Source organism: Oreochromis aureus, linkage group 2 (assembly GCF_013358895.1).
Source record: "Oreochromis aureus strain Israel breed Guangdong linkage group 2, ZZ_aureus, whole genome shotgun sequence".
NCBI lineage: Eukaryota > Metazoa > Chordata > Actinopteri > Cichliformes > Cichlidae > Oreochromis > Oreochromis aureus.
In genome coordinates this window covers 5000015-5013170 of record NC_052943.1, presented here as the reverse complement: position 1 = coordinate 5013170, position 13156 = coordinate 5000015, and the positions used below count along the sequence as shown (strand labels likewise).

The following is a 13156-nucleotide window of genomic DNA, read 5'->3' as shown; positions in this document are numbered from 1 at the left end:
AGGTTCAACATTTTCAAATATTCCAATTTTTTTTCTTCCCCTGCCAACTAATGATAAAAGGAGGTTTATGCGATGCTGTTGTATTTTTATTCTTATTCCAAGCCGCGGATAGCAAGTGTGAATTTCAAGCTGCTTTTCTCTTATTAAAGCCACGAGATAGCAAGGTGTGAAGGAATTTTTGCCTCCCCGTTTGCATATCATCTTGTTTAAGCTTGTATTCTTTATGTCTGCCAGATAGGAATAAACACAGATTTGCTGTTTTGAAAGATCTTTTCAAAGAGTGGGCTCAGGTTTTGTGCTGAGACACACGGCTGGCACACATTGATTGACAGAAGTAATCTGAGCGGCTTGGCGGTCCTCTAGGAGCCCCCGGTCACCATATGAGCCGTCTGGTTTCTGTGGGACTCCCAAAAATGCCTCGATCCTCTCCCCTCATTTTACTGGAGCTGCAGTATTATTCTCTACGTGCTGAGACAGACGGAGAGAGAGGGAGGGAGGGAGGGAGAAGAGATGCAAGGAGGGTTTTTCTTCTTTCTTGCATCAGCAGTTGTAACTCGACACAGCCACCTCCTCAATGAGCATGGTCCTCTCGTATGTGCTCCCCCCCTCCCTCCTTTCTACATCTCCCCCGCTTCCCCCGTCTCCCTACCACCCTTCCTCGCGGCTGACCTGAGTGCCGCTTTCTGTCCCCTTGTTGCATCACACTTGGAGAAGCACTGTACAGTAATTAGCATCAGTCCTGCTCATCTGCCCGCCAGCCTGCCAGTCAGCCTGCTTGCGCGCCTGTCTGCCTGCCAGTGTTCCGCCAACTGCCATGCCCTATTCATGTCCTATTCATCTAGTGCTGAATAAAAGACTGCTTTCCTCGGGACATCCATCCCTCTGCTGGCCTTTATATTTTTGTGGCGAGGCACAGGAGTGAGGATTAGCATTAAAAGGAATAGACTGCTGAGGTAGACTCGGCAGGAATGCATGAATGCATACTTTAGTTCTGCCAAGCTGCTTTTGTTCGGTTTGGTAGAGATTTTAGTGCGGGAACAATTTATGCCTCATACAGACACCTGTCTGTGCGTGTGTGCGTGTGGTGTTTTTTGCTTTTGCTTTTACTTTCATTCAAAAATCTTTTTGAACTGTTTTTGTTCTCGTCCCAATCTCATCGTTTTGTCCCTTTGCATTTTGTCCCTCTCGTCGCACTAGTTAAGCGCGTTACCGAATTAATCACTTTATTATTTTTTTTCAAGTGTCGCCTAAATGAGATAGAAGGGTAGAAGAGATGATGTATGATCTTTTGGCATTCATTTGCACAAGTTTTTAAATTCACAGAAATTCAAGTATTCACTGTGTGTGATTTTGACGAGTGAGCTGCGAATGTCTTTTAGTCTTGGCTCTAAGATATTTCTCTTGCATTGAGGTTCAAAGCTGACCCTTTCCACAATCTCGCTGCTACAGATGGCTTGCCAAAGTGTTGGCATCGTCACGTCCACTAACCAACCAGATAGGAATGCAATATTAGATAACACACACTGATCAACTTTGACACTGGCACAAATTGTAAAGGAGAAAAAAACACACCAAAAGAAATGGAATGAATGGAGGTAAAATGTGGAAAAAGAAGTGTTTGGAATTCCAGCAACGAAGAAAATCTAACTGAGTTGTGGCGGCAGAAGCCACGTTTGTCTGATGTGTCTCCAGCTGTTATTATGACTCCGTCAAGCAAGGAAAGAAACAGCCGGGGAATTGTGACTGTTCATCGTGGCCTAAGATTCTGTAAGTTTCATCAATTGTGCGGTCCGCATAACTCAACTTGATGTCGTACCTAAGTTTATTTGATCTATGATGGCTTGAGATTGCTGAAATCTCCCAGTCTGCAGGTGCCACAGCTATACTAGACATGCATGCACAGTAGTGCTTTGAGCAAGAAATGCATTGCTTAGGCATTTTCAACATACTGCAAACTTGTTGTCTTTGCTTTATAGAAAAGGGAAACGACTTGTCCAGGTAGTACCTGTCACCCTGTGATGACCCTTAGTAGGAGATGGATGGATGGATGGATGGAAGGATGGACGGATGGATGGACGGATGGTTGCACCTTTTGTCTAACATTTGTGTGCAGATATCCTGCTGTGTAGTTGCAGCAGGGTAGCATGTTTGCTGATTAACCCAAGGCAATCTGACCTGGTGACGAGACTGGAGAAGAAAAGTTGATGTGACATTTCAAGCAAAACCACAAATGTCAGCTTCATGGAGTGGCAAGCTGGAAAGACAAAACAATCACCAGTCCCAGAATTTTTCTCCGGTCGTCATGAATATCTGTGTAAAACTTAACAGCTGTAGGTACTGAGAGGTCTGGAATGACCAACAGACTAATAAATATTCCCATTGCTTTAGCTTCTGCTAGCATAGCAAGACGAGTACCTCACATTCCTGCACTCTCCGCCTCCCTCGCTCTGACAGTACGTGTGATATATGTCGGCTGGCCTGCGGGCACGTATGGTGTCGCCATAATGGAGTGGTAAAGCAGCAGGCATTATGGATTGAGAGCGAGCCGGCTCGTCCATGAATCTGCCCCTAACTGTTCTTCTGCCTTTGTGGCCGTAACGATCGGCTGGCTCCCCTCTGTCACCATATTTCCTCCATCTTAGTTTAGAAGCAGAGATATATCTCTACATAAAGGCTGACACAAAGAGGGCTGGAGAGCCTTGCCTGCTCCCCAACACAAAAGACTCGGGCCTGGTGGTTGATAAAGGCTTATGGAGAGAAGAGGAGCTGATGGCCAGGGGACTGTTGGAAAGACCTATTCTCTTCACAGACAAAGACACGCTCTCACTCAAGACACTATCTGTGTGCCGTTACGCTGTTTGTGAATGCGTGCATGTGCCCTCTTCACTTTTTCTCATCCTTCGCTCTCTCTCGTTCTCTCTCTCCTTTCACACTAACACACACACACACACACACACACACAGACTTTCTTTCTTGTTAGAAGATGCTAATATAGCACACGACAAAGCCCCAGCAGACAGCTCTCAGACAAAACACTTCCTTTTTAAAGCAGTTCATCTTTATGCAGAGCCTATCCAAAGGCCTGCCAAAGCATGGTCTCTTGAAAAGCAGGATTTTCACCACCGCTCAGTCATTCCTGACATCTATTCAGTCTCACTTCATTAGTGCAGCGGCTGATCACGCTGATGTTTGAGGACATCAGGTTGGTTATTAATTGCTCCCTCTGATACTGAATACGACAGCCTGTCTGCCTTGATAAATCTGCAGCGTGTGTCTTTAGCGGCCTCACCTGTCTGATTTTTTATTTATTTCTTTTTTTTTACCTACAGAAAAGTGGGTGCGAGGCCGGGCCATCGACCGTGGCGAGGTCGACATCGGGACTCAGCAGAGCCAGGCAATCCCGCCAGGACTTTTTTGGAGGTTTCATATAACTGTGCACCATCCGACCTACATCAAGTTCAATCTTTCTCTATCACACAACGCACTGCTGGGGGTCTATGGGCGCAGGAACATACCGCCTACACACACTCAGGTAAAGAAGGCCCCATGTCGTAGCGTGCTCTTCACCAGATGGGCTTGTTTGCTTCAGCCACTACAGATCCCATCCACACTAATGCACCTATTTCTCTCCACTTTGTCCTTGCATCCGCACTGAGGTGATATTCAGCGGTGGGCAGTGTTAAGCACTTATTTGAACACGATTACATGGCATTATATTCTTTGATCCAGAACTCCTGATACTCCAGGATGCTCTAGACACACACGACACACAATGCTTTTTTATATTTAATCATGAGAAATTATTTTAGTTTGAAAGTCTTTTTAAAAACATCTATTGTGATACACTGGCTGTCTTTTTTGTGCATTTCCTCTAAAACCACATCTCTTTATTTATCAACATCTTTGTTCTTCCCAATCTCAAACTTTGTCAGTGTGCTCATTCAGCCAGACAGAGCATTACAGCAAACACATTTTCATCCAATCTGACAGCTGGAATAGGTTTTTGGTTATTTTTTTTTGATTCGCTGTTACTTTGTCTCCATTTTGATGTCTCTGGATTTCTTGTCCTAAAAGAGGTGGAAGTTGCATTTTGTTCTTTTCAGTTCAAACGCCGATTTGTGTGGAGACAGATGTCCATAAACTGCATTTATTCATGTTTTGTGAGGCAAATGTGTTAGAACAAACAAAAACAGTTAAATCGATAACTGACTGCAGCAGAGCATGAATTTGCTGTCTGCCTGTTTAACAGGTAGCATTCATGAACCATGAACCAAAAAAAATCACTGCTTTAAACTTGTTCTGACAACACAAAGGGAAAAAAATGTAAATGAGATCAATTAAATTGTGAGTTCAGCTGTATTGAAACACAGTGTTAGAGTTGCTGATGGAAAACCGAGTTTATCTTTCTTCTTTAGACTCGTGCGTGTTTTTCTCATACAGAATATGATGCTAATTTTCCAGCTAAGAAAACAAACAAAACATGAGGACAAAGCAATTCTCCCCACATTGACACGTGTCTTTCTGAAACGGCGCACGGCCACTCTAAAAAGTGCGGACGCGCTCGGTTTTTCGGGAAAAAAACGCTGATGTTAGTGTCTCGTATCGTGCAAAGTGTAGAGCAGCATTGTGCCATTCAAGACGCACAGATACAGACAAAAATACAACACACACTGAGTCATCTGCTTTTTAACATCAGTGCGCCCCTGCTCTCGCCTGCATGAAGAGGTCTAATTAGCTGTTTTTGACACTAGTGTGACACACAGCCCTCAGGGGAAATAAGACTCAGCGAGTGCTTGCTAGTTCAAGGAGGTTTGAGGATGGATAGGAGGGGAGGGAGAGAGAGGAGATGAGGGTGGTGGGGGAAAGTTAAAGAGGGAGAGAAAGAAGCACGAAAAGGTTAAGACAGATGAAATAATAGTCTGCTCCGCTGAAAACCTGGGTGGTAAAGTGTGCCCGTGCTATTAGCAGCATGTCAAGTTTTTGAGCCAGCTGCTGTGGAACACGTCTGGTAGAAAAGTGAGATGCGGCGGAAAAAAAGCATTCCTCCTTTCCTTTGGCCTCTGGATTCACATTTGATATGCGCATCATGAATTCTATTCCCCAATTTCTTGTAGCCACCCAGTTTTCTAATAGCATTCACGCAGCTAGCCCAACAACAGCCACTGCACAAGGTTTACCTCGCTCATTTCTGTTGCCTTCATGCAGCTTTTGCGAATTCCCATGTTGTTTTTGTTGCTGTTGTTTTCTTCAGACTGGTTCATAATGTTGTTTCCTGGTTGTGTTGTATTCAGTTTGACTTTGTAAAACTGCTGGATGGGAAGGCCCTGCCCAGGTCCTTGACTGATCCCGTCTCAACTGCCAAAGCTCCCAAAGGTCTGCTACTGAGCGGCCTCCAAGAAACAGGGTTCATCGAGTACATGGACCCCGGCACCTGGCACCTGGCTCTCTACAACGACGGCCGCAACCTGGAGCAGGTGTTACTCCACAGCACTCCCATAGGTGAGGAGGATTAGCTTTTTAGCTACTTTTTTTCTTCTGTATTTGTCTTGCTTTACATGTGTTCCACTGATAACATCTCAGGGCTGCTTCACTCTCTCGTTCTGTCTTCCTTTTTATCTGCGGATATGCAGACGCGTAAGGACATGGTCAAGAGTGGTGTGAAACTCATTGACATTTGAAGGGAACTTTTCCTATTATGCGAGTGAGTTTGGCATGGCATGAGACAGCCGTTAGAAAGGGGAGGACAGCTCCTGTAGTAATGACAGGGCTTGCTAACTGCAGCTCATTGCTATGACACACACGGATGGCAGTGTAAATTGAAGGATGTGAATAATGCAAGAGTACGTGGCTGAATATAGACAAGTGGATAATTACCAGGGCAGTTTCTTCACTCCCACTTTGCCCAGTAGTCCTTAAGAGAATACAGTGTTGAAATAACCCCAAAAAAAAGTGTTGGGAAATGTAGTAGCACAGTAATGCCATGGAGCAACTTGGTAATTTCCATGTTAATACACTCACACGCATATCGTGAGCGACCCTCCATGAAAAAAAAGTCTATATTTCGGGATGTTTTTCCTCGCGCATCTCTTATGACGAGGTTTTCCCATTATTCAGGAAATGATCAGGAACATTATGTGCGGCTGACGGGATGCTTTTAGGCTAAATATGTATCAACAACCCCTTCAAAACCCAAGTTGCAAGCCAATCAGTAAACAGCTCCACAGAGGCAAAACATTGTACTGAAGACATCTTTCATCGTCATATTGACAGAGTCTTTTTTACAATGACTGACAGCGTGCGACAGCTAAACACAGATTTTATTTCAGAGCTGTCAAACATTTGTTGACACGTGTGCTGTCTGTAAAGTCTGGAATAGACCAGACTTGCTTTTTTTTTCTTCCCAGTCACATATTTCGTGCTAAACAGGAACCAGGAAGAATTTTCGTTGCCTCTCTTTAATAATCAAAAACAAACAGAGGAACAACAGATGGCCTTAGTCTACCGGCCTTTAGTTTGCCGAGGTTGTTCAAAACAATTAATCGAGCGATACTGCATGAAAGGCAAAAATAATATTAATGGATTGAGGTCGAAGGTCATTTTACTGCCTATTTACACATCTGAAAGAAGTTACGGCGGGACACCGCTTTCTTTCGGAGGCAGAAGATGAAAGCCGCCCAGCCACTGTACGGTAAATCCTAATAAGGGACACAATATAGTGTAGCCCGAGAGTTGAACCGTGATGATGAGGAGATGAGGGAGAATTGAGATGATCTCTGTCGGGAAACTGAGCTTTTCCGCAGACAGTAGTAACTGGATACATCGAAGAAATGAGAGAGAATAAATAAGCGAAAAGCGACCGTGAAAATAAATAAATAAAGTAAGATGAAATCAATAGAGTGTGGAGTATGACAAGAAGTAAAAATATGGGCACAAAGATGATAGGACAATACCTGAAATGGGGCTGATTGCGGTTTTTGAAAAAAAAATTGCTTGTTGCTTTGGGATGTAAAACATGATTGCAAGAGTAATGAGGCATGGGGCTACCTGAGAGAGAGGAACCCTGTCATGGATGTTCACAGTAGTCATTATCTTGGGGGGGAAACAAAAGACCAGAAGAAGAAAGAATTGAGTTGGGTTAGACCGTTTAAAATCACACGTGTTGTCAGCAGATAACTGACCTTTGTCGTTCAGAAGATATTTTGTTCTGTCATACTTTCACGGGCCATCTCACACACACACGTGCAAAAGCAGAACGCAGTCGTATCGTACTTGCTTGCAGCTGAAAATTGTCTGCATAAATTCTGATATAGATACTGTAATGTATGCCGATGTGTGCGTACAGTATAAAGTCGATCTTGGTGATTCTATCGTACATAAATGGATGACATAAAAAAAACTGAAAAGGTGCACGCTGATTTCAAAATAGATGCCATTATGAGAGTCAGATTGCATTTTCAAACATATTCTCTGCTGTAAAAAATGCCGGCAGATGCGGATAAAGCTGCTTTTTTCCTGTTCCGCTGCCACCGACGTTTACATGTAGGCCACTTTGCCAGCACCGTCTTCTTTTTAAATCTGCTTAGGGAGAGAGTGCTGCTCCCTGCAGGGCTGTTAATTATGCATAATTGCTTATTCACCTGCCATCACACGTGTGCTTGAATATTACCTCTTTAAAACAATGGCCATAAGAAAAAGGAAAAAAAATCCGGGAAAGTTTCCTTCATAACTTTTAATAAAAAAGAGGATAAACAAAACTGGTGGTTGGCTAGAGGCTAGATACTTCTAGTTAGCTGAGCAGCCATTTCATCTTTTTTTTTTTTTTTTTCATAAATTCATAAAGCCCAAGGGTCATAAAGCATGGCTGAATCTTTACGGGCTCATAAAGTACAATTGGAATGCTTATTTGACCAATCAGATCACTTGGCTGGAAGCACCCATTTTATAATAGCATTTAACTTCAATAACTTATGGCATGAGTGATTTCTAACTGGCCAGGGTTTAGTCAGTGGAAAGAAGAGAGTGGGCGTCTCACACGTGCACACTCACGCTGTAACAAATAGAGGCTTTCTTATACATTACCTCTTAATTGCCCGGAGAGTTTTATGTTTGAGACATTGACCTGAAAAGATACAGAGCTTATATCACTGCTGCAACCCTGCAGCCTTGTGAGAGATCTGACGGATCGCTCGCCTCCGCCCGACTCAAAAGCAACTCGGTGACCTTGCAGATGAGTTTTTGTTCATTACATGTGTCAGGTGCCACAGTCAATATTGGAATTTGTGCATAGGAGGCTCTTTTTTTCATTCCCCCGAGCGTGAGAAAGAGAAACATTTGTGATTTCTCCCGACTGTGTGGGAGAGAAGATGATTGCCACTCCTTCTCTCCATCAGTGTGACGATGACAGGTGATGGAGGTGAAAATGACTTTGGTTTCTGTAGTGATGCGCTGCTGTGGAGGATAACGCTGCGCTGCCGGCTACTGGCAGGGCCTGTCTCATTAGCATGTGTCACACGCGCCTCAAGGCGGGTGTCACATAATAACTTTGTGTGCATGTGTTTGTAAGTGTGTGTGTGCGTGTGTGTGTGAGCCGTGCCACTGAAGGATTTGTCATCCATGCTCCCTGAGCAGAGCGAGCCAGGGGACTGCAGCGGTTTGACTCTGGAGTCGATCCCTGTTCAGAGGAGAGCGAGCAGGACGGCGCAGGGTCAAATAAAGGATGACATCCTCGACATTCGTTTTAATTACTTTATCTAGCTTAGATGGAGCTCGCCTGCCACGAGACAACCGGCAGCATGGTTCAAATCCCCAGCTCTGCCAGCTGCTGGATTCTTCTTCACCAGAAACTTGTGTCTTGAGCAGAGCTGAGAGCGAGGCTCCCGTAATGCTCCTAAAATCATGAAAGCGCGCTCCGTTTTTATCTCCCCTACCTGCTCGGGCCCGGAGAATGAGCTCTGACATGATGGACGTATCAATAAGAGAAAAAGGGAGAAGAGTAAAAAAGAAGTTCTTCCTTTTGAAGTCTGATTGAGGATTACGATGAAATGCACATAGCCTACAGAGGGATAGGATGAAACGCAAACATCCAGATGAGACAATGCGCTAGTAGAAACAAGCATCACATTGATCTTTTGCAATGCCCAGAGTGCATCTACTGTAGCGACGCGCGATTGTATATTCTCCACTTACTCGTGCACTCACAATGTCAGATTTTATGTTGTTCCAGTCTGGTTCCAAACTGCGGCCCGTGTAAACAGTTTGTTGATTAAGCCTTGATGTTTGTAAATTTGCGTACCGCGTGTTTCCAACCTGTAATGCAGTATAATGTGCTTAGTGCTACTGAGTGTAAGTGAGTGCTTGGCCGTTCCCCAGAGAGTGATAGCAGCTGGATCAGACTAATCTAATATAGCCCCTGTGTCTGGGGAGCCATCCATTGCTTATCAGATCTCTCATTCAATAACAGTGAGCCATGTCAGCTTATGGAGTTACATGCAGAATATTTTCAAGTTCTTGTATTATTTTCTGGCTTTTATGTGCTGATGTGTGTGTTTGTTTGTGTGTGGGGGTATGCAGACTCAATGGACGGCTGCTCCACAGACTGTAACGGAAATGGAGAGTGTGTCGCTGGACACTGCCACTGCTTTGCTGGATTCTTGGGTCCTGACTGTGCCAAAGGTAAGAAATAGCTAGCTAGCTAGCTAGCTATCTAACAAATTTCTGTAAAAGAACAAGTTTAAAAAGAAATGCGTCTTTCATATTTTCCAGCCTCCCTGCACGGTCTGGAGGGACTTTTTGTAGCCCTGAGCCTGTTCACTTCTGCTGAAAATGTTTCTAAAAGTTGTCACAAATGTGTAATTCATTTATAAATATATATTTATATATAAAGATTTTGTGATGTCCCAAAACAGCTACAAAGTAATTTTTGTTTTGCAAACTTTGCAAGTCCTGACATTTTTGCAAGGTACTATTTCATCATGCGGATGAATACACACATATACGCAGGGTTTTTCCAAGCACAAAATGGGCTTTTGCGGTTCTCATGCTGTCTTCACATATGAGTGTGTGATATCTTTCTAAACAGAACTGTTTCCAGTCTGTGGAGTTTTCTGTGATTTTATGGCCAACAACCACACATTTGTGTAAAAGTCTCCTGTAGATTTTATATTATTATATTATTTCTGTATAGTTTGCTTTTAAGGGGGAAGACTTTCTGAAGGTTTTTCATAGTTTTTCTTTGGACATCGGCTGCTTTTTCATTCATTTTCAGTCCTGTCCTTGTACCTGACCATTTTGTTAAGCTACTTAACACTGACTGACAAGTCAAGCATAAAACAGCCTCCAAACTCAAGGGATGAACCAGTGTTGTGTCTCCACAGAAGACACAGTATCCTCAGTCTGTTTGTTATTAGCAAAAACACATGATTTGGTTCCTTTTCTGTAGTTGAATCTCTAAAAATGTCAAAGATAAAACAATGTGACAGGACAAAAATGGCATTTTTGCACCAACAAGGTGATTCCCAGGGATTTATTAGCTGGAAGCTTGATATGCTGCGGTTTGTAAACTGTAAACTGGACAAGTTTCCTCAAAAAAGAACAGAAAAAGAAGTAGCAGGCCTAAAAAAATTAAATATCGACAGCAGATGAACAACATCTGAAAGCCTTGTCCTCAAGTAATAGAAAAAAAAGGTCAGCAAAGACCAGGACACAGAGCCTGAGACATGTATCTGACCCTTCGTGGTTTGGGGTTTCATTTCATCCATCGGTGTTGGACAGCTTGTCAAGTGTATGTAATTATGAATGCAGAAAAGTACAGTTAGATTTTGATCCACGATGCAGTACCGTCTAAAAAAAGCTTGCACCGGCAGAATGCTACTGTAGCTTTTATTCTGATATATAATTAATAGTATAATATATTTCAACCCTTTCTTCTCTTTGAAGTAAGAGTAAAGTAAATAATTGTTTTAGTTACTTCAGTAACAGCTACTTTGTCAGTGGCTACTGGGAGAAATAGAGTACAATAGGGTAGATAGGGAGTGAACAGGCTCCGGTGGCACAGATTTGCTCCAAACCTTCACATTTCCTCCATCGTTGTTTCTCAATAAACACCTTCTCGTAGCTCAGTGAGCTTAATTTCTGACATCCTTAATTTCTGATAAACTGTGAAATGTCTGAAGTCGTACGTCATACCAAGCCGGTGAAGACATCAGCAGCTGAACTCTGTTGGCTAGTCTTCATTACTGACCAGATCTTGTTTGCTCCCGTTTGCTCTACCTCCCTCCCTCTGCATCTCCGCGGACGGACGCTCTATTTCCTCTCCCTCTCTCTACCTCTTCTGCATTCTCCCCGAGAGAGTCAGTCTTTGTAAAAATTATTGTAGTTGAATATGTCTCATTGTGTCGAAACAGGTGATATGATATCACATCCTATGATTTATTTACGCTCATCATTTATTCATACGCTCCTGCCGTCTTTGCTCATTTGCTCGTGCTGTAATATCCTCTGCTCGAAAAAGTTAGACAGCAAGTTTTAGCACGAGCCGTAAAATGTGAAGTGTGATTTTATTACCGTGTGGCACAGAGCGTTCGATTTTACAACGGATCAAACAAACACGGGACACACAAGGCCCTCATTGCAAATTATTCGAGAAAAAAAGGCAATGGCTATGGATCATCTTTTTAATGCATTTGAACTTCCCGAGCTCTGACTGCGAGCGTGACACTCGCTGACTTCTATTCTACCTGTCATTACATTAGCCACACAGCTCTCCATCTCTGCATGGAGATAGCGCTGCCTCATTCTTTAAATCCCTAATGCTCTCTTTCCTAATCTTCGTTTTCACGATTGTTTTCACGGCCCGTTCAGAATGAGTGAGGTGACGTTGGGAGGATTTTCTACAATTCCTGGGTTGCCGTGGTAGCCAGGCTCAGGTGGTGCTTGAGTAAATTGAAACAGCGTGAGGGATAAGCTGGAGTGTGTGTGCGTGTGTACAGGTGTGTGTGTGTGCGTGAGGGAGAGAGAGGGAAAGACAGGGAGACAGAGGCTGCTTGAGGATTTGCTGAATCTGCGCACTACTGAGATAAGAGAGCGTAGCCCCACTCACGGTAGGTTACCACGGTCTTCCAGCTAATATACTGCAGCACTGTGTGTGTGTTTGTGCATAGGTGTACTACACAATATGTGAGTGTAATCTGTGTTTGTCCTGTTGCAGATTCATGCCCCGTGTTGTGCAGCGGTAACGGCATGTATGAGAAAGGAAGGTGCGTGTGCCTGGAAGGGTGGAAGGGGGCAGAGTGCAACGTGGAGGAAGGTCAGTGCATCGATCCCACCTGCTCCAACCACGGCACCTGCATCCAGGGCATCTGCATATGCAGTCCGGCCTACAAGGGTGTTAATTGTGAACAAGGTAAGAACTGTTAAACCACATGATGTTGTTTACACTGCTAAAAAAAAGAAGAAGAAATGGCTCCACTTGCACACAAATGACTTTGCTCTTTTTATTAAAAGCAAGAATTGAATTTAACACCACCCTAATCAATATTTTTATATTGAGCAAGGATCAAATGACTGTGTGTGATACTAAAGGGATCCCACAGACTGACGGACCATGAGAGTCTCTGCAGAGCATTTTACCCTCGTCAGTTTTCACTTTTACATCCCCAAATCGCAAATTTCCTTTCCCAGATGAACTTCATACACCCTTTGTCCTCGCCCACACTGCAGCTGGAGCAGCCAGCTGTTTTTTACCTGCTGCACCACATGGCAGGCAGACGAAGTTAGAAACATGATAGTGAACTTAATTTTGTTGGGTCTGCTGCCCTGACCACATCGGGCTGCAGCAGAAGGATGCCCCTCGCTGGTTCTTCCTGTTAAAACAGAGTTTTTCTTCTCACTGTCGCCAAGTCTTGCTCATAGGAGGTCGTCTGATTGTTGGGGTTTACTCTGTATAATTGCAGGGTCCTTACCTTTCACTATAAAACACCTTGAGGTGACGGTTGTTGTGATTTAGCGCAATATAATAATTTTATAAATGGCTCACATCTTTTAAAAATCAACATTTTTGTAACCTGAAGTCAGACCTGAACCGTGAATTAGTGACTATTTTGTTTCCATCTTCATCTTCTGAACATTTTTTCCAATTTAGCAATCACATTGAAAAATA

At 43.5% G+C, this 13156-nt stretch overlaps 1 protein-coding gene across 1 annotated transcript in view; it reads left to right on the top strand.

Moving 5' to 3' along the window:
• tenm1 (teneurin transmembrane protein 1) overlaps nt 1–13156 on the top strand; it is a 202581-nt gene that overhangs the window by 92586 nt on the left and 96839 nt on the right. The window contains exons 7-11 of the mRNA XM_039615819.1: nt 3330–3532; nt 5292–5499; nt 9571–9672; nt 11988–12098; nt 12206–12400. Of these exons, the coding sequence (XP_039471753.1) occupies nt 3330–3532; nt 5292–5499; nt 9571–9672; nt 11988–12098; nt 12206–12400 (819 nt within the window). The remainder of the gene's footprint in view (nt 1–3329; nt 3533–5291; nt 5500–9570; nt 9673–11987; nt 12099–12205; nt 12401–13156) is intronic.